Below are 26,673 nucleotides of genomic sequence, written 5' to 3'. Positions count from 1 at the left end.
CCTAGCGGGTACTGTCTCAGACTAATTCAGTTCCAATCATAAAACATACCACATCTAGTCTCTAAAATATTGTGATTTGCATGAAACTGTCTCTTAGTTATACTGTTTTTTTTATCAAAGTAAGAATGTAATGTTTCGTCATGATGAAATGCATATGCTGTCCCACCATCTCAACAGTGGTGGAAAAACGTCTATGAGTAGGTATTGCCGCTCTTCCTTTGTCGTCCTAGGAGAAAGAAAACCTTGAGACGGGCCAAGAAGGACGATCCGGAGACCGGGAGCTGAGACGCAACGGGCTCGGGGTACCGCCCAATATTCCCATCAGGACCGGCGAGGAGAACCGATCGATCCGACCGGATGGAGGAAAAGATGCTGAACTGTGCCATCTATTGGAAGATGAGGAAACATCCCAGATCTTGCGAGTCCCATCAGTGAAACCGAATGGCCATCGCAAGAGGGGGGCTTGTGGGATGTATTTACCCATGCATCCGAGCCATACCTCAAAACTGTGCAGTACTGACATGGAAAACTCATGATGGCCAGAGCTTCCCAGAAAATGCACAGGGAAATGCATGAAGAATAGGCTGCCACTCATTTTTGCCGATGTTATGGGCACAGAAGGAAACTGCCTAAAACCACCATTGGACTACCCACACAGTAGTCTGAAACCATTGGGAATGGCAATGCTGATTGCCAAATGCAACCTAGAATTGTTGGGAATTCATTTCTTAAATCCCAAAAATGGGTGCAGTACCAGTACTCACCACTATCCAAAAGCCGGCGTTTTAAAACCACTCTGTTTCCCCTGAAGGCAAGTCAAAATGCCTATTTTCAAACATTGCAATATGTGCAAAATATTTACTGAACACCAGCAGACATTTGGCAGAATGGAGTTTTGTGTGCCTACAAAATCTGGGAAATGAAGATCATAAGACAAGGTTTATAACAAACTGGCTGAGCTATGGAGTCAGCAGTTTAAGTTGCACTGGATTTAAAGACACTAAAATCTAAATGTTTAAATTGACTGAGTGATCTACTTTTGAGTGTCACATAGGTTGCAATTGTTTAAATGTCATAGTTTTGCACTTAGAATCAGCATTCTAGCTGCATGTGTAAAATTGCAAGTTAATTTAAAAAGCAACAAATAACATGACAGTAGCTGAAAGTCTGGCTTAAGGAACTTAATTCTGCCTGGCAACTACCCCATCAGGAGTGAAATTTGAGTCACAACTGTGTTCCCAGGCCAACCTTCCTTTTGCTGCCCACACTAAGGATATGCCATCTATCTGATAATTGAATTACCTGTGCTCTGCAAGAGAGTGAACAAAGCCCTCTTCACTCAGGCAAAGGTTTTTATTACCGCAGTCGTAAAATGTAGCTTCCTCTTGGCAGGAGCTGGGAGGAGCACTGCCTGTGAGAGCAAGCTGGCTTGGCAGAAACTGGAAAGACTGGTTTCTATACCATGTGACCTGGGAAACCACACCCCGTTGGAGCCAGAACATAACTTTAAAAAGATGAATAACTCATAGAGCGGACATGTGAAAATTTTATAAATGATACCATAATTCTTGTGATTTTTCTGCCCACATTTTAAGAGGTTTTTCGACCCGGTGGCGTGTTCAGGGGGGTGTCAGCGGAAAAGTGGATATAACTCTAAATGTATGCATGTTAAAAATCTGAAACTTCATCAGTTAATGTCCCTACTCCCTGCACACATGTATGTAAAGTTGGGTCCATGTCAGAAATTGCAAAATCAGTTAAAAAGTGAAATATGTGCCAGTTCTGAATGCAAGCTCCCAGGAAGAGCAGAGTTTGAACAGGGGATACCTCCTGTAATGCATGATGGGTGCATATGATTTTAAAACAATATGTACCTCTGCAAATATGTATTTGTTTCAAATCTAGATTTGTGTGTAAGTTGACAGGAGGAGTGGACTTTCTGCAGGCTGTAAAATGACATCACTCTGACCCAACCTAGCTCCCCCAATCAAATGATAAATGGAAGTTTGACCAATTAGAAGCTGAGAGAGAGGTAGGGTCAGTGATGCTAGAACACACCCACATTCTAAACACATAAAAGCAGACAGACAGGACAGATAGGGACCTTCCAAATCCATCTGCAGCGGGACGCTCTGCCGGAAAAATCCATACTTACCTCCATCAACCTCCAGAAAGCCAAACTAGAGACTTCAATCTATCCAGAACTAGAGACCCAGACCAGAGAACCAGAGAGAGCTGACCCAGATCACTGTGAAGTGCAGAGGCCAGACCAGACCAGAGTCCAGTCCAAAACCCTGACCAGATCCATGGCGAGGCCCATTTCACTCAAGAATATAGTGTGAGTACCTAGAAAACTGTGCAGAACCAATCTCTTAGTTAAAATAATATAATTCAATCTATTTAATCTAAGTAGAACTGTCTCCTAACTGTCACCTGTCACTTGTAAAGCTGTCACCTGTGATTTGCTAGTTGCAAGCTGCACTTGTCATTTTGAGCTTTTGAAATTTGCAAACCCAAAAACGACCTTTATTAAATCGCTCATATCTCCGCGACCGTTTGGGCTAGAGACTTGCAGTAACTTTCCTCTGATAGCTTAGAATCGTAGCTTCGAATCGCACCAAGAACCGCATTCCTACCCCTTATAGTTTTACCGCAATCGCGTAACACGCATCCGCGAATTTTACCGCGATTTGCAAATTTCTTCACATGTAAAAACTGCTGCAGCTTGCCTTCCATTTGCCAGAAATTCGTTTAACCTGCTAACTATCCCTGCATCATTGCTAGTGTGAGCTGAGCTAATATTAACTAGATACCACTCACCCTGAACCTCTGAAAGGGAATTAAAAAGCATTTCCAGCATATTTCTCATCCATTGCTAGCACATATCAAAGCAATTGCCTGTGTTTCAAACTTATGTAGTCTAAGCTTGCTGGATTGAACTGAATTACCGTTGATTGCATTTCTGAGAACTGTGTGCTTCCTTCCATTTCCTTGCCTTGCATCAAGGGGGGGAGGGGATTGCCAGAGAAAAGTGATTACATTGTTCTGTTGAAATCATATTGAGTATTTCTATACTGCATTTCATTCATTCAACCTTGCATCCATTTGAACTCTATAAAGCAATTTGTACCACCTTCTTCTTTTGTTCCTATTCACCTGTGTGCTATCTTATCCATTTCATGTCAACTCATTAGTGATTATAAGAAGTGTGCTAGTGCCAGATTCTCCGTTGTTGATCTTTATCATATCAGATTAAGTGTGCTATTCAATTATTAATTTATTATAAAGTGTCATATATATATCTATTGTTTAAATTATCAAATAAACCTTTTAAACTTGCAAAACAGAACTACTTCTTGGCTCAGTGGGGTCAGGGGGATTCCAAGAGAGGGGTGTTATATAGGGGTAGTCATCCAGAACGCATGAACTGGACATAAAGATATATCCATAAGGGTTTTCATTCAGTATTCTAGACTAGGCGTTAACTTAGCTGTAGTGCTGAATTGAATCCTCTTACAGGACTGACTACTGTCTCCCAGGGCATGTAAAGTCCCCATTGACTTTACTAGTCAGGTCCTGTGAACTAAACCAGTACAACCCATCTTTCTATGGAGGTACTGGAAGAGGTTAATAGGGGTTAATAGTTTTTCCACTATGTTCATTTTCGAGAGTTGTTGGGGAGAATTCTCATTTATGGCTAATTTCCCTCACCTAGTGAGTCCCCCAGCAGCTTTGCTGGACTTCTGTAGTTTATTTTTTTTCCACTTGGTAAGAGTGTGAGCTTTTCCCCACTCTTACCTGTGTTTTGCCATGTGTATTTCTCTGTTTTTGTGATTGTAGACTCTGAAGTACACCACTTCAGTATCCCCCTTCTTTTTTGTGTCAAACAGCACCTTCAGTGCCCTGGCACAGGGTTGTCTTTTAGACTTCCCACCAACTCCATTCCTGAGGCTGACTACAGTCCCCCAGAAAAGGGTAAAGTTGCCATTAACTTTACTTAGTCAATCTACCACAGATCCAGTACACGGATGGAGTACTGGAAAGGGTTAATTCGTATCCCTTTTTATCCGTACCCCCTAGAGCATTGGTTCGCTCTTTTAACATTTAGACTTGGCTGGTGGCAGTGGTATCTACCCTAACTTTTCTACCGCGATTATATTAGATAAACGTGGTATTGTTCTTATATTAGCCTCGAACATAGACCCGCTTGACCAAATTGTCTTTCTTTTGGCTCCGGTTGGGTTTATTCGCCATTTTTTTTTTGTTAAAGTCCTTCTTGTGTTTTGCTTTGCGCGGCAAACTAGGTTTGCCTTCTTGGTTCAACGTCTTTTGGCGGGCGTCCACCAGGCGCCTGCACAGGGTATCCTAGGAAACCCAAGTCGCACTTTGCCATGATTGGCTGAGGTGGTTGTCCAGGCTGGACAACTCCCCCCACCCCCCGCTGGGTGATTGACAGCCAGGCTGTGTGAATGGGGGTTTTGCGCATAAAAGGCAGGTCTCTTGGGCTAGAAGTCAGAGAGTTGCCACTGGAACTACAAGCAACCGAAGAGAAGCGGAGAGGACGACGACTGCTGCAACTACCCCGTCCCGGTGAAGCCCTGCTGCAGTCCTGAGCGATCTACCCATCAACGACTAAGAGAAGATCCAGTCTGGAATCTTCTTCCCTTGAGCCTGGTGGGGATAACCAGCTCATCCTCCACAGCCAGAGGATCCGCTTCCTTGGTCGAAATCGCTGCACACTGCTGTAGTGGTCCGCATAGCCATTTGAAGAGCCTCTCCTGTTTTTAAGGAGCGCACCTTTTATTCCTTGTCGCTGCTGCCGGCTTCATCCCTGTGTGGTGCAGACCCCCTTCAGACGTCCTCCTTCACAACGAACCTCCAGGAATCGTGGGTCTGCGGGAAACCAACAGGAACAACTGCCAGGGCACCAGCTGCACAATTCGAATAAGGTACTGTGTTCTGCTTGAGGAAACTGGGTGAACCCCTTTTATTCATCTCCAATGCTTGCCCTTGTCTTCCCTCCTTCTTATAACTTTTGCTTCCGAACATTGACAATATCGAAGTACTCTTGGCTACGTTGAATCGTGAACTGTCTGACTGTGTGATCTTCGGCAACAAAACTCTGGTGTCACTTGACCCTGGTTCCGGCCCTTTGACTCTTGACTGAGTGTTTCGCGATTCTGTCTGCCTAACTAAAATATTGTCTGTGATTTTTGCCTCCAACTCCCTCTGGGTATCTCAGGTGCTAAGTGTGTTTTTGCCCCGGTAGCATTTCATGTCACGGATACGCGTTTAGTTAGTAAACCAAACTGTCAAAAAGGGATCGCAATCGTATTCGCGGTAACATGTTTTGTTCGTAACACTGGTTCATCCAAACACAGGGTACTTACCTTGAGACGTACTGTACAAAGTGAATTGGTTAGTTGTAGTATATTTGATGTGTGGTTTGTGTTTAAGTTTAATAGAAGTGTTGTGTTTATAACAAATGGTTTAAAAATAAATGTACTTAGATTGTTCTACCTGAAACCTTGAGTCAGTGTTTGCTTGAGTCACAGTAATTGTGGTCCCTTTCTGTAATCTCTGCTAATGCTCATATACTCTTGAGATAAGCCTGGCTGCTCCGCCACTGCTACCACTCTGACATAGTAGTACAGGCTTGTACCGAAGGTAAAACTTGTATTGCCACCTGTAGTCTTAATTGTGTGTAGTGGTCCCTAAGGGCACTGCACAGGATTCTGCCTAACAAGAGGGTACCCTACAGTCCCTCTCTCAAAAGTTTCTGGCTGGTGGCAGTGGTTACTACCATAGAAATTCGACCGCAAATATTTCCCTATGGGATTTTCCCATTGTTCGAGGCTACCACTTTTTCTGACAGCCTCTAACATACCGCTGGTGCATTTTAATATTAACTTTGCTCCGGTAGGTTTTATTTGCCAGAACTTTAATATAACTTCTTTCTTGTGTCTTTCTCTTAACTCCTAACCCAGGTCGGGGATCAGTTTGTCCGTTTGACGGGCTTCCACCAAGAAGCCCTCCTTTCGGTGCCACAGAGTCTGGGGTGGGTCCATTGTGTGGGAGGGGGAGTAGGACCCCTGGATAGGGTTGCCTCAGCAACCCATGTCGCACTCTATCCTGATAGGCTGGAGGGTCTCCCGCCAAGATAACCACTCCACTGTGTGAGTGACAGCTAGACTGTATGAATGGGGATCTGTTTGCAAAAACGCAGGGTCCTGAGGGCTGGAAGGGCAAGACGTTGCCACTGGAACTAAGAAGCCAAAGAGAAGAGAAGCCAAAGACTTCTGCAACGACTGAACCCCTGGTGAAGCCCTGCTGCAGCGTCTCAACACTTTTCTCCACACGACGAGAGAATATCTTTCATCTGTAAAAGCCTTCTTCGCTTGAGCTGGTGAGGCCAACCAGTTTGCCAATCGCCTTCCCGGACCTGCCCTGGTCCAATCACCAGTACCCTGTACTCGGAGGCCGGATAGCCAGGCACCAGTCCACCTGGACCGCGATTTAAAGGAGTGTACCTTTTATTCGTCGCGTGGCTGATTTCATCCCTGGGTAGTGCAATGACTTGAACCTTCCACCACGACGAGAGCCCCTCTTCCTCTGCTGGATCACCTGAACTGCAGGAACTACCAGGAACAACCGCCAACGCAGGAGCCACTTCTTCATTTTAAGGTACATTGTTCCGCCAGGCCGCCCTTTCTTCGCGGTAACACTAAAGGTGTTTTAAATCCTTTACCTACCTGTTGGTTTGGCCGCCCCTCTCTCTTAACATTGTCTTTCGCCCTCTGCAACTACCTTTTCAAAATCCTTAACCAAAGACTTGACTGCAGCTACAAGAACATTTTGCTCCTGGGCCCTTGCCCTGTACCACTGACTCTGGCACAGGCCTACTGACTCTGGCTACATTTGTTAGATCTCCCTTCTCGAGATTGATTCTCCATTCGAACTGTGTGGTGCAACCCTTATAACTACTCTTTTCTTCCCATTGCAAAAACTTGTGAAATGCCATTTTGCTCAGTTTTCATTTAAGTATATCCTATACTAATGCACTGTCTGATTTAATCTGGTTCACAAACTCATGGGAAGTCTTGCTAGGGTGTGTAAGAAGCTATTTCTATAAAACGTGTGCTTTCCCTCCCTTGTGAAAAATTGGTAGAGGATCCCTTGTGTGTAGTTTACACTGTGCCGTTTTGCTCAGGTTTCACTCTGGTTCACTTGGTCTACAATTTAACTTGGGAGTGTGTATATTTTTCCTTGACTTAATTTAACTTGCTTGATGACTGTGATAAATGTGTTTTCTTAGAAGTGTAGAAAATAAATATATAACTACTTTTTAATACAAAGCTTTGGTCAGTGTTTCCTTGTACCATAGTACAGTAGACCTATTGTGTAAACCCTGAATACTGCTCATCTCCCTCTTGAGATAAGTCTGACTGCTCAGCCACAGCTACCAACTAAATCTTTGTGGTACAGACTGATAACAAAGGGGATTTATTGCTCTCACCTTGTTATGGAGAATTCTATGTTTAGGCTGAATTTCCTAACCTAGTGAGTCCCCCAGCAGCTTTGCTGGATTTTTGGGGTTTATTTTTTTCTCCTGCCAAGAGTGAGACTCTTTTACCCTCACTCTTGGACATGATTTGAGTGTGTTTCTTTGAATCTAGAAGTGTTTAATGGCTATGGGGTATTTTACTCCATAGGGCTTCATGTGTTTTTGTGATGTGTGTTACACAGCACCCTCAGTGCAGTGACACAGGGGTGTCATAGTGACCCCCCAGTATAGACTCCATACCCTGGGACTGACTACTGTCTCCCAGGGCATGTAAAGTCACCATTGACTTTACTAGTCTTAAATTCTGAACAGAACCAGTACAAACCATCATATTGTGGACGTACTGGCTGGGGCAATTCGATTGCCCCAGGGTCTGTTAGTCGAGGGGGCACGTCTCTGTCCCCCCTGATCAAGTTTTGGCTGGTGGCAGTGGATACTACTTTTTATATTCAACTGCGAATATTTTCCTATGGGATTTCCCATTGTTTTAGGCTACTACCTTTATTTAATTATTTACGGTAGCCTCGAACATACCGCCGGTTTATTTAATTAATATTAATTCTCCGGTTGGTATTTTTTTGCCAAAACTTGATTCTAAAATGGCGTTTGTGTTCTCTTCTGTGACTCCAACCCAAGTCGAGCCCTTTGTTCCACTTTTTGGCGGGCTTCTCCACAGAAGCCCTCCAAAGTGGTGCCACTCTGCCTGGGGTACTTAGGATGGGTGGAGGGGGATTTAGGCACCCTGGACTGAGTTGCCTAGGCAATTCAAGTCGCACTCCGTCCTGATTGGCCCAAGTGGTGAGCCGGCCGGGTCACCACTTAGCATGTTTGAGTGACAGCTAGGCTGAGTGAATGAGGGTTTGCTGCATAAAAGCAGGGCTTTGGGGACTGGAACTTCAGAAGTCGCCACAGGACCTAAGAATCCGACGAGGGAGAAGCTGAGCCGACCTGCCACGACACCACTACCGGTGGAGCCCTGCTGGACTGCCTCACCACTTTTCCCAACGACAGAGGAGATCTGCCGCCGGAGAGTCTTCTTCCTTTGACTGGTGGGGATAACCAGTTTCACCGTTTTTTCGCTTTCCCGACGTACCTCGTGGCCGCCTTGCCTGTGCCAAGCACCCCGGCAACCGGGATACCACGTTTTACCACGACCGCGAAACAAAGGTACCACCTTTAACCGGAAAACTCCGCGGCTGGTTTCTGCCCTGGTAGTGCAACGACCTTCATCTTTCCTCCAAGTCGAGATCTTCTCTTCCCCTGGACGACGACGCAACTTGCACCCACTACCAGGAACAACAGCCACCGCTGGAGGATCCTTCCCACTTAAGGTACCGTGTCCCGCCTGGCTTCCCTTGCTACCGACTGTACGGGGTAGATTTAGCCCCCGGCTTTCGAACCTGGGTTAGCCTGGGACACCCTGGCTAAACTTTCCTAAGCCTCTCTAAACTCTTTTTGAACCCTCTGCAAGACTTTCTAAGCCTAGTGTAACTGTGTGATCTTGGGCGCATTTGTGCTCTGCTCTCTCTAAGAGTGGGCCCAGCCTTTGGACTTCGGCTCACCAGTGACTTTTGCTCTTCTGCCTTGCTTATAGTGTTCCTGAATCTTAGAGTGGTGTACCTTTCCATATTGTGGCTTTTTCCCTCCCTTTCCCACAAACTTATTGGAGTGCAATCTAGTTAAGCGCTCACCTCTGTATGAAAATAAGTGGTGTTTTACTGTATCTGGTGGTTGGCAGTAAACCCAATTGGTAGCAGTCTGTACCACCCAGATGTACCTGGTAGCTGTGGCTGAGCAGTCAGACCTCCCTCAAGATGAGTTCGGCAGTATATAGAGTATACACAATAGATACAGAGATACAGTAGCACAAGCAAACACTGACCAGAGCTTTGGTGTCAAAGTATATAATTATTTATTTAAAGACATACTTGTAAAATTACACTAGCACAAAAAGAGGTAAGTAAATTCAACACACAGTCACCATTATAGATATACAACCCTGATTACTTATTAGACAAGTCTTAGTGAGAAACACCACTTATTTTCAGACAGAGGTGAGCACTTGACCTAAGATGGCACTCTAATAAGTTATAAAAAAAAGGGAGGGAAAAGGCAGAGTTATGAAAGCACACAATTTCAATACTTTTAAAAGAACCACAGTGAGGCAGGTTAGGCAAAGTCTACTGGAGAGCAAGGAAGTTCAAATGCCAGGCCCACTCTTAGAGAGAGCAAGGGAAATGTGTCCAGGATCACACAGTGGGGTTATGCCCAAAGAGTCTTTGTAGATAGTTCACAAAAGATTGAGATCAAGTCAGGAAAAGTTAGTTAACAGGCCCCAGGCTAACCCAGGTTAGAAAGTCGAGGATTTACTGTCACCCCGAACGATCTGTCGCAAGGGAATCCAGGCGGGACACAGTACCTGAAATGGGAAGAACGCTCCAGCGGGGGCAGTTGTTCCTGGCAGCGGGGGCAGGTCGGTGTTTCGTCCAGAGGAAGAGGAGGTCTCGACGTGGAGGAAAGACGAAGGTCGTTGCACTGCCAGGGAAGAAACCAGCCACTGAGTTCTCTGGTTAAAAGGTACTACCCTTTTATTTGCGGTAGTGGTAAACCGTGGTATCCCGGTTGCCGGGGTGCTTGGCACAGGCAAGGCAGCCACGAGTTGATCCAGGAAGGCGAAAAGACGGGCAAACTGGTTATCCCCACCAGTCAAAGGAAGAAGACTCTCCGGACTGGAGATCTCCTCTGTCGGGAAAAGTGGTGAGACGGTTCAGCAGGGCTCCACCGGTGGTGTCTTCGTTGCAGGTCGGCTCGGCTTCTCCCTCCTCTGATTCTTTAGGTCCTGTGGCGACTTCTGAAGTTCCAGTCCCCAAAGCCCTGCTTTTATGCAGCAAACCCCCATTCATCAGTCCTAGCTGTCACTCAAACATGCTAAGTGGTGAGCCGGGCGGCTCACCACTGGGCCAATCACACCAGAGTGCGACTTGAGTTGCCGAGGCAACTCAGTCCAGGGTGCCTAAACCCCCTCCCACACCCCCTGTGGTACCCAGACAGAGTGGCACCACTTTTGGAGGCTTCTGTGGAGAAGCCCGCCAAAAAGTGGAACAAAGGGCTTGACTTGGGTTGGAGTCACAGAAGCGAACCCAAATGCAATTTGGGAACCGAGTTTCGGCAAAAAACACCAACCGGTGAATTTATATTCATTTAATAAACCGGCGGTATGTTCGAGGCTATATTAAAAAGTGGTAGACTCAAACAATGGGAAAATCCCATAGGAATATATTTGCGGTCGAATATAAAAAGTAGTATCCACTGCCACCAGCCAAAAAACTGGACAGTGCCCCCTCGAACAACAGACCCCGGGGAAATCGAATTGCCTCGACCAGTACATCCACAATATGATGGTTTGTACTGGTTCTGTTCACAATTTAAGACTAGTAAAGCCAATGGTGACTTTACATGCCCTGGGAGACAGTAGTCCGTCCCAGGGTATGGAGTCTGTTTGGGGGTCGCTACGACACCCCTGGGTTACTGCACGGAGGGTGCTGTGTAACCCACATACCAAACACACATGAAGCCCTATGGGGTAAAGGACCCCATAGCCCATAAAACACATACAAAGTCAAAGGAACACCTCAAATCATGTCTAAGAGTGGGAGAAAAAAGAGTCTCACTCTTAGCAGGAGAAAAAAATAAACCCCAAAAATCCAGCAAAGCTGCTGGGGGACTTACTAGGTTTGGGAAATTAGCCTTAACGGAGAATTCTCCCTAACACACGTAGATAAATATTCTTGTACAACACTTTTAAAACAACGTTAAGTGTTAAAAACAACACGCACATGCATACAAATTCTAAATAAACATTTCATTGTAAGTCAAAAACATAAGACCATCCATATTCAATGCATCAATTACAATCAGATCACATCAGTTTCAGTCAATTTCAACTGTACTATTTTCCATACCCAATGAAGTGCCAAGTGCGTTGCTGTAGATTGCGTATTAGAGCAGTAGGTCCAAAATTCTTTCGGTTTAATGGTTTCGTAGTCATACACTAGATTACCCAAGGTAGTCAAATAGAGAGACCCTAAACATGGGCATTCGGTGAGCAAATGTTTTACAGTTTCCAGATTTTCCGGGATCCTAAAAATTCTGCAGTACCTTGCATCCTGTGGTAAATTCCATTTCGCACCACAAACGGAGCAGACAGAAAGCTGATTAGTGCGCATCAGAAGTCAGAACTTAAGATCCTCCGGATCTGCACAAAGGTACAGGTAGCGTTGTGGTTAGCCATGTAACCATGATATATGGTCACCATTTCGTAGCCAATCCCACTTCATGAGTCTACGGTTAAAGGCCCACTTAAGTACATGAAACTCATCAAAACGGTCAAAATTCGGTTCCCAAATTTATCAGATGGCAAGCTTCCCTAAATAGACTCTCAAAGGGGTCCTCTGTTCCTGCATCGTGTGCGATGTCATAGCACTCGCCAAATTTTGCTAATAACGGGTATGACGGGGAGAACCGTGCCTTCAAGAATAGAACGCCTCTTTGTTTTAGCAATGTAGCTCGCAAGGGCACCAGGCCCAGCTCCAAGCGTATGTACTCGATGGAGGCGGGACGCAGCAGATCCAACTTAATGCGCCAAAAGTACTCTTCAGTCACATCTAACGATTTTAGATTTGTTAGTACCAAGGCCTCTAACCCATACAAAATCGCTGAACAGAACCACTGCTTATAAAGAGAGAGCACCCCCTCCAACGAGAACCATGCATAGTTAGTAAATGTACAGCTCTTTAAGCTTGGAGGCCCGCTAAGAAATCCATTTATGCCTCCAGGTGGCGTAAATTCTCAACTTGGTGCCGGTAGAGGGACCTGGATCCTTTATCCTGTTCTCTGTCCCCTGTGTTGATTTTCCGCTATCTTTAGTCCAGTCGGGCCTGCAGATTGGCAATGTGAAGGGTTACCTCGCTACTATTTCAGTGTTCAAAAAGTTCCCCGAACAGGGCTTGTTTTCTCACAATACCCACTGTTATGCAGTTCTTGCGGGGGTTGTGTCATCAGTTTCCTCCCTGCAGTGGGATTTGAATTTAGTTTTAACGTTTCTTATGAGTGCTCCGTTTGAGCCCCAGGTTTACTTACTGCTTTGGGAGTATATCATAGAGGAGTAATCTGTGGAAAGAAAGAATCCATTAAAAAAACAAATAACTTACCTCTTGGTAATGTTCTTTCTGGTGGATGTTCCTGCCACTGATTCCTCATCACCCTCTACCTGCCCCTCTTTGGGAAGCTATTACACCATTGGTTCTACGGTCCCTCAGCTTTTGAGTGCTTGGGAAAAAGGGTAGAACTTAGGTCATGGGGTGCAGCGCTGCTATATATAATGGGCCCGCTATATATAATTGCTAGTCTAGGTGACTACGAGATGCTTTTTTGCAGAGAAATCGCACAGTGTGGAAAGTGTGCAAACCATGGTTGTTCTTAAAATAACCTACAGTTATAATGACTGCCATAAAATGGTATCCGGACTCTATTTGGAGCCCTTTTTCGATTTTCATGGCAGCCACAGAGGCGTTTGAGCCGGGAGGACAGTGATGAGTACTCGATGCTTGCAGCAGTGAACAGGTAAGGGGTGTTTGTATATTCATTTCAATGGATTGCTTTCCCCCCGCTGATTCCTTATCTTGATAGATATCCTTGCACAGCTCTGCTGCTTAGAAAATGTTCCACAGGGGGCGTAGTGGACCTCGACTCGGCCATCGGTCATCGATCCGTCTTGCGTGGTGGTCGATCGTTCGCTCTGGAAGTGACGTCAGGCGCCATACGTATACATCGTCACTATGCCCACATGCCTCAGTTCCTTTTTTCCGCACGCTGCACGAGTTTCACTTGACGTATTTCAGTACTTTTTTTCGGTTTACCTCGACAATGTCTTCGCACCGGATCTCGGGTTTCAAGCGGTGCTTGGATTGCAAGGCCAAAATGTCGGTAACGGACCCACATGTCTGTCTGTGGTGTCTGGGTTCCACTCACGACACAGAGGCCTGTGCATCGTGCGCCAAGATGCAACTCTAGTCCCTGCGAGACTGAGCTGGTAAGCTGGCCCTGTGCCGACTGTCGCCGAAGTCTCCTGCGCGGTCTCTCGTCCAGTCCTCTGAGGCCGAGACTGAGGAGCCCACTTGTCCCGAGAGCCGGCACTGCAAGAAAACAAAAAGGAGGTCCCACTCCAGAAGCCATTCCTCATCCTCTTTCTCACGGAAGTAGCAATAGCACCACCGGCAGGAATCTGATTCTTCCTTGGAGCGAGGTAAGCCCTCTAACTGTAATTGTTTCTTTGTACAGCGCTTATACACAAGTGAAGTGCTTCAAAGCGGGAAGGGAGCAAGGCAATACAGTAGTCATTTTTAGGCCTTAAGGTTTCTGAATGATCTAACAAAAAAACTAGAGTACTAGGCCTGACAGCATTTCTCCTAGTGCAAGTGCATGCAGTGTTTCAAGTGCAACCAAACTAGGAAGGGGAGGCAGAGGGGGAACAGGGCAGAACTTACTAGGCCTAGTAAATTCAGGTCATGCAACTGAACAGACGGAAGTGCGAGGAGGGGGGGGGGGGGAACAAGTGCGCCCAGTCCAGCAGGGCTCTGGGTTAAGTGCATAGAGGTTACCCCTCTAATGGAACATATGCTGAATGTGCAGTAGTGCTGAACATGGTGCAGAGGCCCGGAGGCAAGTGCATAGACTGGCGGGGGAGCCAGGGACCTGTGAGCCTCTGGAAGTGAACCAGGCGACCAGTCAGCAAAAGCTGAACAGAGTTGGGGAAGAGAAGGGAGGCAGGAGAGAAAAAGAGAGGAAGATAGCCGGGGAAAGGGAGAGAGAAAGAGGAATGGATTGAGGAGTTTCCCGAACTTAGGGAGCTCCGGCTTAAGGCGGAGAGAGGCAGGGAGGCTGTTCCAGAGGGAGGCACCTGCAGAGGATTAAGATCTACCCCCAAATCTCTACTTTGAAAAACCTCTCACCCGCAAAGAGATGGAGGAGGACAAGCGGAGGGCTCTAGAAGGCGAGTATTTAGGAAGAGAGCGTTGTATATAGTGCGGGCTACAGCCCCAGAAAGCCTTGTGGACTATGCAGAGGGTCTTGAACTTGATCCTAGCGGCCACGGGGAGCCAGTGGATCGACCACTCGGGAAGAGTGGGATTTGTTTAAAAAGGAAATGCTTGATATGTTTCGTCAACAGGCAGCTGTCAGTGCAGCTCCCACCCCTGACCAACAGGCCAAGTCAGCAAAAGCGGCGCTCGGTACCCCCAACCCCACGCTTGCCAAAAAGTCACCGCTTTAGGTGCGACTGAGCTTTCGAGCTCCGTGGCCTGAGAGGCCAGAAAATCACCCTCTAGACGCCTCTCCCACAGCGCCCAACTCCGTCGGAGCTATCCATGCTGGTATCTAACCTTTCAGCCTCTAGGGCTCTGCTGCAAGCTAAGCCGTCGGCCTCCAGACCGTTGAGCCGAAAGATCAGCCTTCGACGTCGGCCATCGACGTCAGCGCTTTTCAACCGCTATCACTGACAGGCTTTTTTGACAGGCTTTTTTGACTAAATGAGGTCGATTTGTTGCACTGATCAAGCCGAAGAATGCGAAGAGGTCGACCCCATCTTTGTGGGGTCCGGCGGCGTCGACTATTTCCAGGACCGAGACAACTTGATGGCACTTGCTCAAGGCCCTCAAGATGCCAATGGGTTGGACACATCTCCAGATCTTGAGATGCAACAGAAACAACGCTACACTCACTCTCATGTCAAATTCAGGACATTAGTACAGAAAGTGGTTGACACACTCTACCTCAAGTCGTCCGCCCTTCCCCATCAAGGGTATAACCTGACGGACATCCTCAATGAGGGCCCAGCTATTGAACACAACATGCCCTTCAAACGGCTATCGCTGACCCTTTGGCTTCTATCTGGCGGACCCCGTGCACTTTGCCACCCGCAAGTACCAATGTCACTGGGTAGTACAAATCGGCAAGAGCGGATCCCTCCTTCCTCTCAATAGACCCTTCCCCGAAAGGGCTGGTAGTTCAGGCTGCCACTATATCTTCCAGGCCCACAACATCCATGTCGAATCTCCCTACAGACGGAAGGGATAAGGATTGACGCTTTGGCCAAAAAGGAGTTTACCTCCGGCAGCATGGCTCTTAAGGCCACAAACGTAGCTTGCGGTTTTCGCAAAGTTTTATTACGGCTTGTGAAAGGCAGTAGAACATGCAGCAGAATACGTCTCGTAAGGTCATATGCAGGACGGATGTATACAGCGGGTGGAGGATGAGATGGAAACTGCCAAGCAGTCCTTGCAAAGAGGCCTGGACATTGCTGACTGTGTTTGCCTCTCCATGGGGTCGGCAGTAGTTATGAGAAGGCAGGCCTATTTGAAAACTTCAGGCTTCTTCCCCCAATGTACAAAACCGCCTTCTTGACATGCATTTTGAGGGTGAGATGCTTTTCGGACAGAAGGCGGATGACTCTTTGGAGAAATTCTATGAGTCTAAAGTTGCTGCTAAGTCGCTGGGTCGGGCTGTGGAGCTGGCTAAGCCTGCTTTTAGCTTTGCCTCTAGGAGCAGAGGCTATAAGCGCTATGAGCCTTATGTCAGGACAGCGCAGCCGCCACAAGCCAGGCAGGGGCAGAGGCGTTTCTCACGTCCCAGAAAGGACAGAGGAGCTTCTAAGGTCCAGCAGCTGCAGCGGGTGCTTTGGCGCCTTCAAAACTGCTTTGATGTTTCCCTCCCACGAGATACAGTTGGTGGACGTTTGGCAGGGCATTGGTCCCAGTGGCAGGAGATAACCTCTGATGCCTGGGCCCTGCAGTTAATACGGTGTGGTTGTCTCCCCTTTTTGAGAAAACCTCCAGACAGACCCCCGTCTTCACCGATCCAACTGGGACAGAAGCTCCAGGAAGAACTGAGAGCCTTGTTTTCTAAGGGTGCAGTGGAAGAGGGGCCTCCCGATCAGAGAGCATCGGGCTGGTAGTCCTGGTATTTCCTCATACCCAAAAAAGGAGGAGTTCTCCATCCCATTCTGGACATCACGGTTCTAAACAAGTTCCTGAGAAAAGACAAATTCAGGATGGCGACATTGAAATTCACCACGCTCTTGAGCTTCAGGACTGGCTCATGTCCATAGACCTGCAGGATTTCTACTTCCATGTGCCCATACATCAGACGCACAAGAAATTCCTGCGGTTCCTCATTGGGGACAATTCAAAGTGCTGCCCTTTGGGTTGACCTCCGTTCCAAAGGTCTTCACCAAGCTCTTGGCGGTAGTCGCGGCTCACCTCTGGAGATCCGGAGTCCACATATTCCCGTACCTGGACGACTGGCTGATCCGGGGGAAATCAGCGGAACAGGTTTTGAATTATTTAGACGACTGCACAGGCTGGTATTCTCCCTGAACTTGAAGTTCCACTTGACACCGGTCTAAAGGCCAGCGCTGGTGGATTGCTTATCTAGGGTGAGGGGATAGTAGAGAAGAAGAACTTGCCCTATGTCTCGCTAATTGCCAAGACGTTCACAAGTTTTTGCTTTCAAATTTCAAGAGCACTTAGGGTGTATGATCTGCTTCGCAAATGGAATTCTTCTTAGTTTCATGTTTTCCCTTGTTCCACAGTACCACACTTTTGTACAAAAAAAAAATCGGGGCCTTGTCGGCTCCTAATTAACCAGCAAAAACTTGTGAACGTCTTTGAACAGCCTCTGGACTGCATCACTGAAGGAGAAGCATGTCCTGATTCCGACGGACAACACGTTGGCCATGCACTACTTAAATAAGCAAGGTGGAATGCATTGCCATCCCGTCTGCACAGAAGCGATGCAGATGGGGCCTGGTTGCTAGAGAATCAAATCTTGGACCCTGCAGTTCATCTGGCAGTGACAGAGAACAGTTTGGCGGATGCTCTGCGCAACCAAAAAAACGGTCTCACATGTGTGGGAAGTGTGCCAGGAAGTCCTGGAAGAGGTCTTCGCTCTCTGGGGTACCCCAACAGTGGATCTGTTTGCCACGGAAGCCAACAGAAAGTGAGAACAATTTTGCTCAAGGGAATTCCCAGCAAACTGTGCACTGGGGAATGCGTGTCTGGTGGATTGGACCTTCCCCCTCCATTACACGTACCCTCTGAACCCCATCATTCCATGGATTCTCTGGAGGTTGAAGAGGATTTGAGTGGCAATGATCTTGATCGCCCCGGATTGGGGGAGAAGGACTTGGTACTACGACCTCTTGGGTTTGTCCATCTGTCCACTTCACGGCTTGCCTCGGCGGCCGGATCTCCTCACCCAGTCGGAGGATCGGATACTACACCGGACCCCGGATTGCGTGGCTCTTGAGCGGATGAGGTATGATGGCTGGGACCTCTCGGAGCAAGTTCTTGAGGTGTTGCTGGCTGCACGCAGACAGTCTACAAGATCTCTGTATGCATGCAGGTGGAGAAGATTTGAGGCGTGGTGCAGGGAGCGCGAAGCTGTCACCATCTCTTGGCCTACCACAACAGTGATGGAGTTTCTTCTGTCACTAGCCTCTTCAGGGTGCAACAGTCAAGGGGTATTTGGCAGCCCTTTCTGTTTTTAAAAGGTCCCCGGATCAAGGTTCCTTTTTTTACCATAACTGGCATGGCCCAATTCCTGAAAGGCCTTCTAAACAAATTCCTGCCAACTTCCTTTGTTCCGGATTGAGACCTTAACCTGGTTCTTAACTTGCTTATGGTGGATCCGTTTGAGCCCATGCATTCTTGTTCCCTTCGGTTGCTATCCCTTAAGACCGCTTTTTTGATTGCCATCAGTTCGGCCAGGAGAGTTGGTGAGCTGCAGGCCTTATGCTGCAAGCCTCCCTTTTTGCGCTTCTTCCGAGAGAAAGTTTCTCTTAAGTCTGACCAGGGTTCCTTCCGAAGGTTGTTTCGGAATTTCCTCTTGCGTAGTCCATTGACTTGCCAGTGTTCTACCCTCCTCCCTACCCTTCTAAGGAAAAAGAGCGTTTTCACTGTCGCAATCCTAAAAGAGCCCTAAGCTTTTATGTTGCCCGCACAGCAGAGTTCAGGAAGACGGACCAGTTGTTCATCGCCCATTCTCTTTCAAGCAAAGGTCTTGCGATTACCAAACAGACCATCTCACGCTGGATCATTTCATGCATCGCTGAGTGCTATCAGTTGGTGGAACAGAAGTTCCACTGGGTATCAGGGCCCATTCCACTAGGGGAGTCTCTGCCTCCACAGCCCTTCAGAGGGGGCTCGCTGTTCGGGACATTTGCGGTGTTGCCACGTGGTCCTCTTTACATATTTTCACAAAGCATTATGCTCTGGACGTTGCACGTAGGGCTGATGCATGTTTTGGCAGAGCGGTTATGCAGTACCTGCTTGTGTAATCCTTTCTGCTCTCTTCCTTTGGCTTACTGCTTGGGGAGTATATCAAGATGAAGAATCTGCGGGAGAAAAGCAATCCATTGAAGGAAAAATTACCTTACTGTAATGTTCTTTCTATGGATTCTTCTCCCACAGATTCCTCATGACCCCTCCTAGCCGTCCCTGCTCAGAAAGTGTTGTGGCTTTTTGCTTTTGATTCCATGTAGTACGTTGGCGATGACTTTGGGGTGCTCATTTCAGTTGCTTAAATCAACAACAAAAAAAGATGTTTTTCTAATTGGAATGTTTTTAACCTTTGATTTCTATTCCATAGTTGACAAATTTAAGGCTGGTTAGCCTCTTTCTGTTTTCCTATGAGCCGGGAAAATTGTGGAGGAACTGAGGCATGGGGCGTAGTGACGTTGTATATGTATGGCACCAGGTGTCATTTCCTGAGCCAGCGATCGACCATCGCGCTAAACGGATCGATAATCGATGATCGAGTCAAGGTCCACTACGCCCCCTGTAGAAAGAAAGGTTTCTGAGCAACAGAGCTGTGCAAGGATATCCATCAAGATGAGTCTGCGGGAGAAGAATCCTTAGAAAGAACAGAGCCCAGACTGGCGCATGCCTCTTTCAGGGTGCATCTGGTGGCTATCTCCCGCTACACCATGTCTCCAGGAAGGGCTTCACTTTGGTCTCATCGACTCATCAAGGAGTTCCTCGAAGGACTTTTTCGATCTTCCCAGCCGGTGAATGCTCCTGACCCGGCTTGGGAACTAAACATGGATCCGACTAGGCTCATGGGGAAAACTGCTTACCTTGGGGCCATCACCTCTGCCAGGAGGGTGGGTGAGATACAGGCCCTATCCTGCAAACAGCCATACCTGACTTAGCACGAATCGAAGGTGGTGCTGCGGACGCAACCCTCTTTCATGCCGAAGGTTCCATCGGAATTTCACCTCAACGAGCCTTCGATGTTGCCTGTTTTTTTCCCTAAACCTTCGTCCCCTGCTAAAAAGGGCCTTGCACTCGCTGGACGTTGCTTGTGCCCAGAAGTTCTACGAGGCACGCACAAAGTGTTTTCGAAAGACTTCACAGCTGTTCGTGAACTTTGGTCTTGTGTACCATGGGAGGGCGTTATCCAAAGCTTCCAGCTCAAGGTGGTTCTCCGCCTACATCATGCACTGTCATGGGTTGGCAAACAGTTTGCTGTCCGAGAGCCCACTCCACCAGATCGATGGCTGCGACAACAGCTTTCCAGGCTAGTGTGCCCGTGCTGGACATCTGCGGGGCTGCTACGTGGAGGTCCGCACACACCTTCTGAAGGTTCTACTGTGTCGACAGGGATGCCAGGGAGGAGTCCAGAGTCGGCCAAGTACTGCTGCGCAACCTTTTATCTTGAGGTGAGTCTGTTCCAGAGGTAAGAGTTCCTTACTTCTGTTGAGCCTTGCCACCTCCCGTGGTTGTGTGATGTTGTACTGCTGTGTATTCGTTATTCACGAGCATGTGAATCCATGCCAGACCCCATGCTAGAGAAGGAGCAAGTTACTTACCTGTAACTATAGTTCTCCAGCATGGGTCTGGCATGGATTCAAATGCGAACCCTCCCTCTGTCCCATCTGCGGCTCTTCTTGGTCATACTGCCACTTTACATTCTTACCAAATCTGAAGATTGCTGCCAGAGGAGGGGCTTAGGGAGAGGACTCTCTTTGGATGGGGCAGTATGACAGTGATTGCTTTAAAGGAGAAATACAGTCTGTAAGTGAAAGTGAAACCGTTTTTTCTTTAACAGAGGATTCCAAGCCTGACGACGGGGAATATTCATGAGCATGTGAATCCATGCCAGACCCATGCTGGAGAACAATAGTTATAGGTAAGTAATGTGTTCCTTCAATAATGTATTTTTTCTGGTGGCATCAGTACTAAAAGCAAATTCCTTTTTTTAATTTTATTTATTTTTTATAACAATTTTATTGATTTTTAACAGACAAACATAATCGTCAAAAACATACCATTGCTTGGTTTCTTAACAAAATATAGTTCACAACATTCCTGGCGGTTGGAGCAGTAGCTTGGTATAAAAAAAATCTTCTATACTTCAATTCCGAGTGGGGGTAGGCACTACCGAGTTACGCTTTGCGCCCCTGTTCTCACGGGTTGGGCATCGGCCTGTCATCCGCCCAGCAGACACATTGCCCCGTGGATCCCAACCCGAAAATCATGGTGGTTAGCTAGAACATATTCGCTTCGGCCTCGATCAAGCAGGTACAGCAGCCAGGGAAATGCGGCCCAGTTAATCCAACCTCATAATTCACCGGCTTCCTCCCACTTGCCCCACACTTTCTGGAACTTTTGACGACAGTACTCTGGCATTGTATATCCGCCTCTCCAAAGACATGCACTTCTCCATCTCAGCAGACCACTAGCCCAAACGTGGATGGACCGGTGAACCCCATAGTGTAGCGATAAGCCTTTTAGCCAGCCCCAGTGAAGTTGATATAAGTATTTTTTTCATATTTGGTAAACCCTGTCTCTCCCAATATACCCAGTAGTGCCAGTTTAGGATCGCTCGGGATTTGGGAGCCTAGCATCCTAGATATCACACTGAGACATTTACCCCAGAATACCTGTATTCATGCGCATTCCCACCATATGTGAAAAAAGGTGCCTCCCTCCACCGCAGGCAGTTGTGCCTATCTATCAGTCCCCACCAAACTAGGGCTATTCTGGAGCGGTATATCAGGTGCAGTACTGAATAAGGCAGAGTCTGGCCTCTATACCTATCTCCCTTGGGAACATAAGTGCCTCCACCCATTCTTCCGGTTCCAGTGGCCCGATGTCTGCTATCCAGTTCTCGTTGGACACAAATGCTGTCAGTACCTGGTATAAGGTGGATGTAGCTTTCGTGGTGTAAGGGAGAATTCTCATTCTATGGCTAATTTCCCTCACCTAGTGAGTCCCCCAGCAGCTTTGCTGGATTTCTGGAGTTTACTTTTTCCACTTGGTAAGAGTGTGAGCCTTTTTCCCACTCTTACATGTGTTTTGCCATGTGTATTTCTACTGTTTGTGTGATCTTGGGCTCTGGAGCTCACCACTCCATGAGACCCACTTTTGGTGTGTGTTAAACAGCACCTTCAGTGCAGTGACACAGGGTTGTCTTTTAGACTTCCCACTGACTCCATTTTTCTGGGGCTGACTACTGTCTCCCAGAAACATGTAAAGTTGCCATTAACCTTATATAGTCACTTTTAAACTGCAGACCCAGTACACCCCATCTTACATGGAGTATTGGAAAGGGTTCATTCCTACCCCTTTTTGTCTGTGCCTCTCTGAGCTTTGTTTTGCTCTTTTAACATTCAGACTTGGCTGGTGGCAGTGGTATCTACCTTAACTTTTCTACCGCAATTATATTATATAAATGTGGTATTGTTCCAGGATATCATAGTAGCCTCGAACATAAACCCGCTGAACCAAATACTCTTTCTTTTGGTTCCTGTCGGTTTTATTCGCCATTTCTTTTTGTTAAAGTCCTTCTTGTGTTTTACTTTGCGCAGCAAACCAGGTTTGCCTTCTTTGTTCACTGTCTTTTGGCGGGCTTCTTCCAAGAAGCCCTCCTCTTGGCGCCTGCGTGTCTAGGTGGGCTGTATGTGAGGGAGGGGTGTAGTCACCCCCTGCACAGGGTATCCTAGGAAACCCAAGTCGCACTTTGTCATGATTGGCTGTGTGAATGGGGGATTTTTGCATAAAAGGCAGGACTCTTGGGCTGGAAGTCAGTCGCCACTGGAACTGCAAGGAATCGAAGACCGAAGAAAAGCAGAGAAGAAGACGGCTGCTGCAACTTCAGAGTCCCGGTGGAGACTTGATGCAGTCCTGAGCTATCTACCCTTCAACGACAAGATAAGATCCAGTCCAGAGTCTTCTTCCCTTGAGCCTGGTGGGATTAACCAGCTCCTCTTCCACAGCCAGAGGATCCTCTTCGTGGTCGGAATCGCTGCACACTGCTGTAGTGGTCCAGATAGCCATCTGTAGAGCCTCTCCTGTTTTAAAAGAGCACACCTTTTATTCACCGTTGCTGCTGCTGGCCTCATCCCTGGGTAGTGCAGATCACTACAGGCATCGTCGTCCTCGTCACCACTACTGAAGCTCCAGGAACCATGAGTCTGCAGGAAACTACCAGGAACAACTGCCGTGGCTCCAGCTTCTTCATAGAATAAGGTACTGTGTCCAGCTTCGAGGAACTAAGGTGAACTCCTTTTCTCCTCCTCCAAGGCGTGCCTTGTCTTCCTTCCCTCTTATAACTTTTGCTTCCTCTGTTGACAATATCCAAGTACTCCTGGCAACCTTGAATCGTGAACTATCTGACTGTGTGATCCTCGACAACAGGAACCCGGTTCCACTTGACACTGGCGCAGGCATATTGCCTTTTATCTTCTTGTCAGAAAGTGTTCTCGCAGTCTGTCTGCCTTGATGAAAGTATTGCCTATGCTTTTTTTGTCCCAAACTCTCTTGTGTTAACTCAGGTGCTAAGTGTGTTTTAACTCTGGTAACGTTTCTTCCCGTGGGTACGCGTATCTTTAGTAAAACCGAACTGTCATTACTGTCAAAAAGTGATTGCATATGTATTCCCGGTAACGCCGTTTGTTTCATAACACCGGTCTGTCAAACCCTAAGGTACTTACCTTGAGTTGTTCTGCACAAAGAGAATTGGTTGTGTCTAGCGTATTTGTTTAATTTAATAGAAGTGAAGTGTTTTGTGAACAGATGTTTTAAAATAAATGTACTTTTACTTTTTAACCAAAAACCTTGAATCAGTGTTTGCTTGAGTCACAGTAATTGTAGTCCTTTGTGTAATCTCTACTACTGCTCATTTGATCTTGAGATAAGTCTGGCTGCTCCGCTACTGCTACCACTTTAACAGTGTAGTACAGGCTTGTACCAAAGGTGAACTTTTATTACCACTTGTAGTCTTAATTGTGTGTAGTGGTCCCTAAGGGCTGCACAGGATTCTGCCAAACACATGGCAATGTGGTATGGAAAGATGTTGGCCTCTATGGGCGAACACTTGGCAACATCTGCTAGGGCCCGGAACTGGGACCTAATGGCGTGTGTCAACTGTACATAGTGTTACTGTTCAGATCTGGGGAGCCTGTATGTTCCTGATGGGATTCGAACCAAGCCAGTTGCCCCCGCCCCACTGTACAAAGTCCACCAAGACGATTATGCCATGTCCTTCCCAGTTCCAGAAGTGACCTAATTTACGTATTTCTGGCATGCAAATTCCTTGTTGATCAATGCTCACATCCCAGGATATTATTCCTAATGTTGTTGTTTTCCCATTTATGACTGTTACGTTTGTTCATTTGGCCTCTTTGAAGTAGGGGAAAATTGATGATACTCCAGTAAGGGTTAATATGCAGCTTAATGTTTACCTACTAGGTCAATTTAGGTACACACAAGAACCACCTATTGCATGGCGACAGAGGTGGTCTAGAGTCACTGCTGCGCCCGCTGATGGCTATGTACAGTTTCCAGATGGTCCTTGTACATTGGAAAAATCAATTTATGATAAATGCCATTTCCCTTTATAGTTAGTGTTCACTGCTCTCAGATAAACCTTATGTAATGTTTTCTCATAGGTGAAAGTATTATGCAAATGAATGAAGTGATGGTGAAAATGTATTTTCTTTTTCTGTTTTAGCTGTTCCACGAAGACGGAGAGTGTTGGGTTTATGATGAACCACTACTGAAACGGATCACTGCCGTTAAGCCTTAAGTAGCCTATAGAAGTGATACATCATTTACAGCTAACAATTGGGCCTTTGATTTAAAACTAAAGACATGGTAACCGTTTTGGTGATACCAAGTGAGCGTCTTGTCTTCAACATGAAAAGGAGGCAAGACCCTTAACAAACAGTGGTTCCGATCTCAGGGATACTGGACTTGATGCAAGATGAAGATGAAGATGCAAGATGAAACATTTGTATGTAAACATGCCTCATTTACGATATACTACCATAATCCTACAGTACTTCAAGTTAAACATTTCACAACAGTACATGTGTGGTCTGAAAGGTGGGGTATTTACTCCCACTGCCAATTCCAAATCTGCAACCACTTTGGAGCTATACAATCAAGACTAACGCCTTGTAATGTGCACTATATAAATACACACTGTAAACATTGTGCAAGAAGAAATCAATATTGGAACTCAGCCACAACTATTGCTCCATATATATAGATGCAAGACTTCCATTACCAGGACATAGCCAAGCAGCATTTTCTGTAAATGTAAATATAGTAAAGATTTTAGAACGCAATGCATAAATGCTATCTATGAAATGTATGATAAAACAAATACTTTTTTGCCATTCAGTGCCCCCAAGAAATCTTCTGTATTTTTATTTTAGGGATGGAACTATTAAAATATAAGCATAGATTACAATGTAATTCACTCAGTGCATCTTAAACCTAGATTTTTCAATCTGCTCTTATGGATTTGTATTTATTTCTTAATAAAAAAAAATATGTAAAATATGTCTATTTCATTACATGTCTGAATATTTTTTGTAACTGTGCTCATAGTTTAAAGTTGGTTTGCGATCCGTAATACTCTTAACTCCCATCCCCTTTCCTCCATACTGTATGGGCGTCCCTTCCTAGGGACGGGAGACGGAACCTTTTTCACCAGAAAATCCTTCTTCCCTTTTAAATTTAGAGGCGCGTGGGGGTGCGGCCCTGGAAGCATGCGCTACCCTGACTCAGCCCACCAAGCCCCACTCCTCAGTCCCCTTTTCCACGTCCATGGGCGTGGGCCGATTTCACAAGCGCTCCTGGGTTTGGCCTTGCCATGTGATTACACGCGCTCTTCCCCGGATTCTTCTCTTATCTTTTTGTCTTTATTTGTCATCTATGTACTTGGTCCTCGGGTCACGCTCCTCCCCGGCGCATGCCAACTTCAGCAGGTTTCAGCAGGTATCCAGCCTTCGATGGACTCGTTCCCACTTCTGGCCCCCACGCTCTTTGCCTCCGCTGCCTTGGCCCGGACCACGGCTGGGAAGGTTACACCGCGTGCAACTTTGACTCCACGCGCACTGAAGAACAGGCTAGCCCGGTGGAGAGAACTCTTCGAAGCGTCACCTCCAGAGGACTTGAAGACGTTTGTCCAGCAGAGATTGAGGCCCAAGCGAGGGCCGTTGTTTTCCATCGCACCCCGTAAGAGCGACTCCTTCCCGTGGAAACGCCCAAACGGGAGGAACCGCTCTGGTTCTTTTACCAGCACACGCACCAAGGCTAACCCAGCTACTGGCATTACGGCTGAAGGGTCTCCGGACACTACCAGTTACTGTGTTGAGGGATCGCAAGGTTCTTCTACTGGGTCTACACCTGAGGGGCTACACCCTAGTACCGGCTCCTTGTCCGAGGGGGCGCCTGCACGCAGCACTACTGGCAACAATGCCGAGGGCGATGCACCTTCCAGGCCTAGACTTGAGGTGCGGGATAGGCCTCATGCTCCAACACCAGGAGTCTTGGACGAGGCTGTGTCCGGAGAGCCTTGCACCATGACTCTAGCATGTGGCACGCAGCCCGAGAAAATGGCTGCCGCGCCAGGCAACATGGCCGCTCGTCCGATGCCACTCCTAGTAACACAGCAGGCGGGGGAATGAGTGTCAAGGTGGGACTGGTGGCAACCAGGTATGTGGCCTACAGTCTATCCATCAGTAGCGCAGGGCAGGTTCC

The 26,673-nt window shown here is 47.0% G+C and overlaps 1 protein-coding gene across 7 annotated transcripts in view; it reads left to right on the top strand.

Annotated features, from left to right (window-relative positions):
- Positions 1–25,470, top strand: part of OSBPL9 (oxysterol binding protein like 9) — a 1,764,730-nt gene extending 1,739,260 nt beyond the window's left edge. For 5 of the 7 annotated variants that reach the window (XM_069642205.1, XM_069642206.1, XM_069642209.1 and 2 more), the window contains one exon: positions 24,635–25,470. In XM_069642205.1, the coding sequence (XP_069498306.1) occupies positions 24,635–24,709 (75 nt within the window). In that variant the 3' untranslated portion in view covers positions 24,710–25,470. The remainder of the gene's footprint in view (positions 1–24,634) is intronic. The other 2 variants (XM_069642208.1, XM_069642207.1) reach the window with 1 other exon arrangement.
- The last annotated feature ends 1,203 nt before the right edge of the window (positions 25,471–26,673 follow it).

Source organism: Ambystoma mexicanum, chromosome 1q, assembly GCF_040938575.1.
Source record: "Ambystoma mexicanum isolate Mex_15411 chromosome 1q, UKY_AmexF1_1, whole genome shotgun sequence".
Classification (NCBI taxonomy): Eukaryota; Metazoa; Chordata; class Amphibia; order Caudata; family Ambystomatidae; genus Ambystoma; species Ambystoma mexicanum.
The sequence above is the reverse complement of the archived record's forward strand: the minus strand, read 5'-3'. Positions and strand labels throughout refer to the sequence as shown.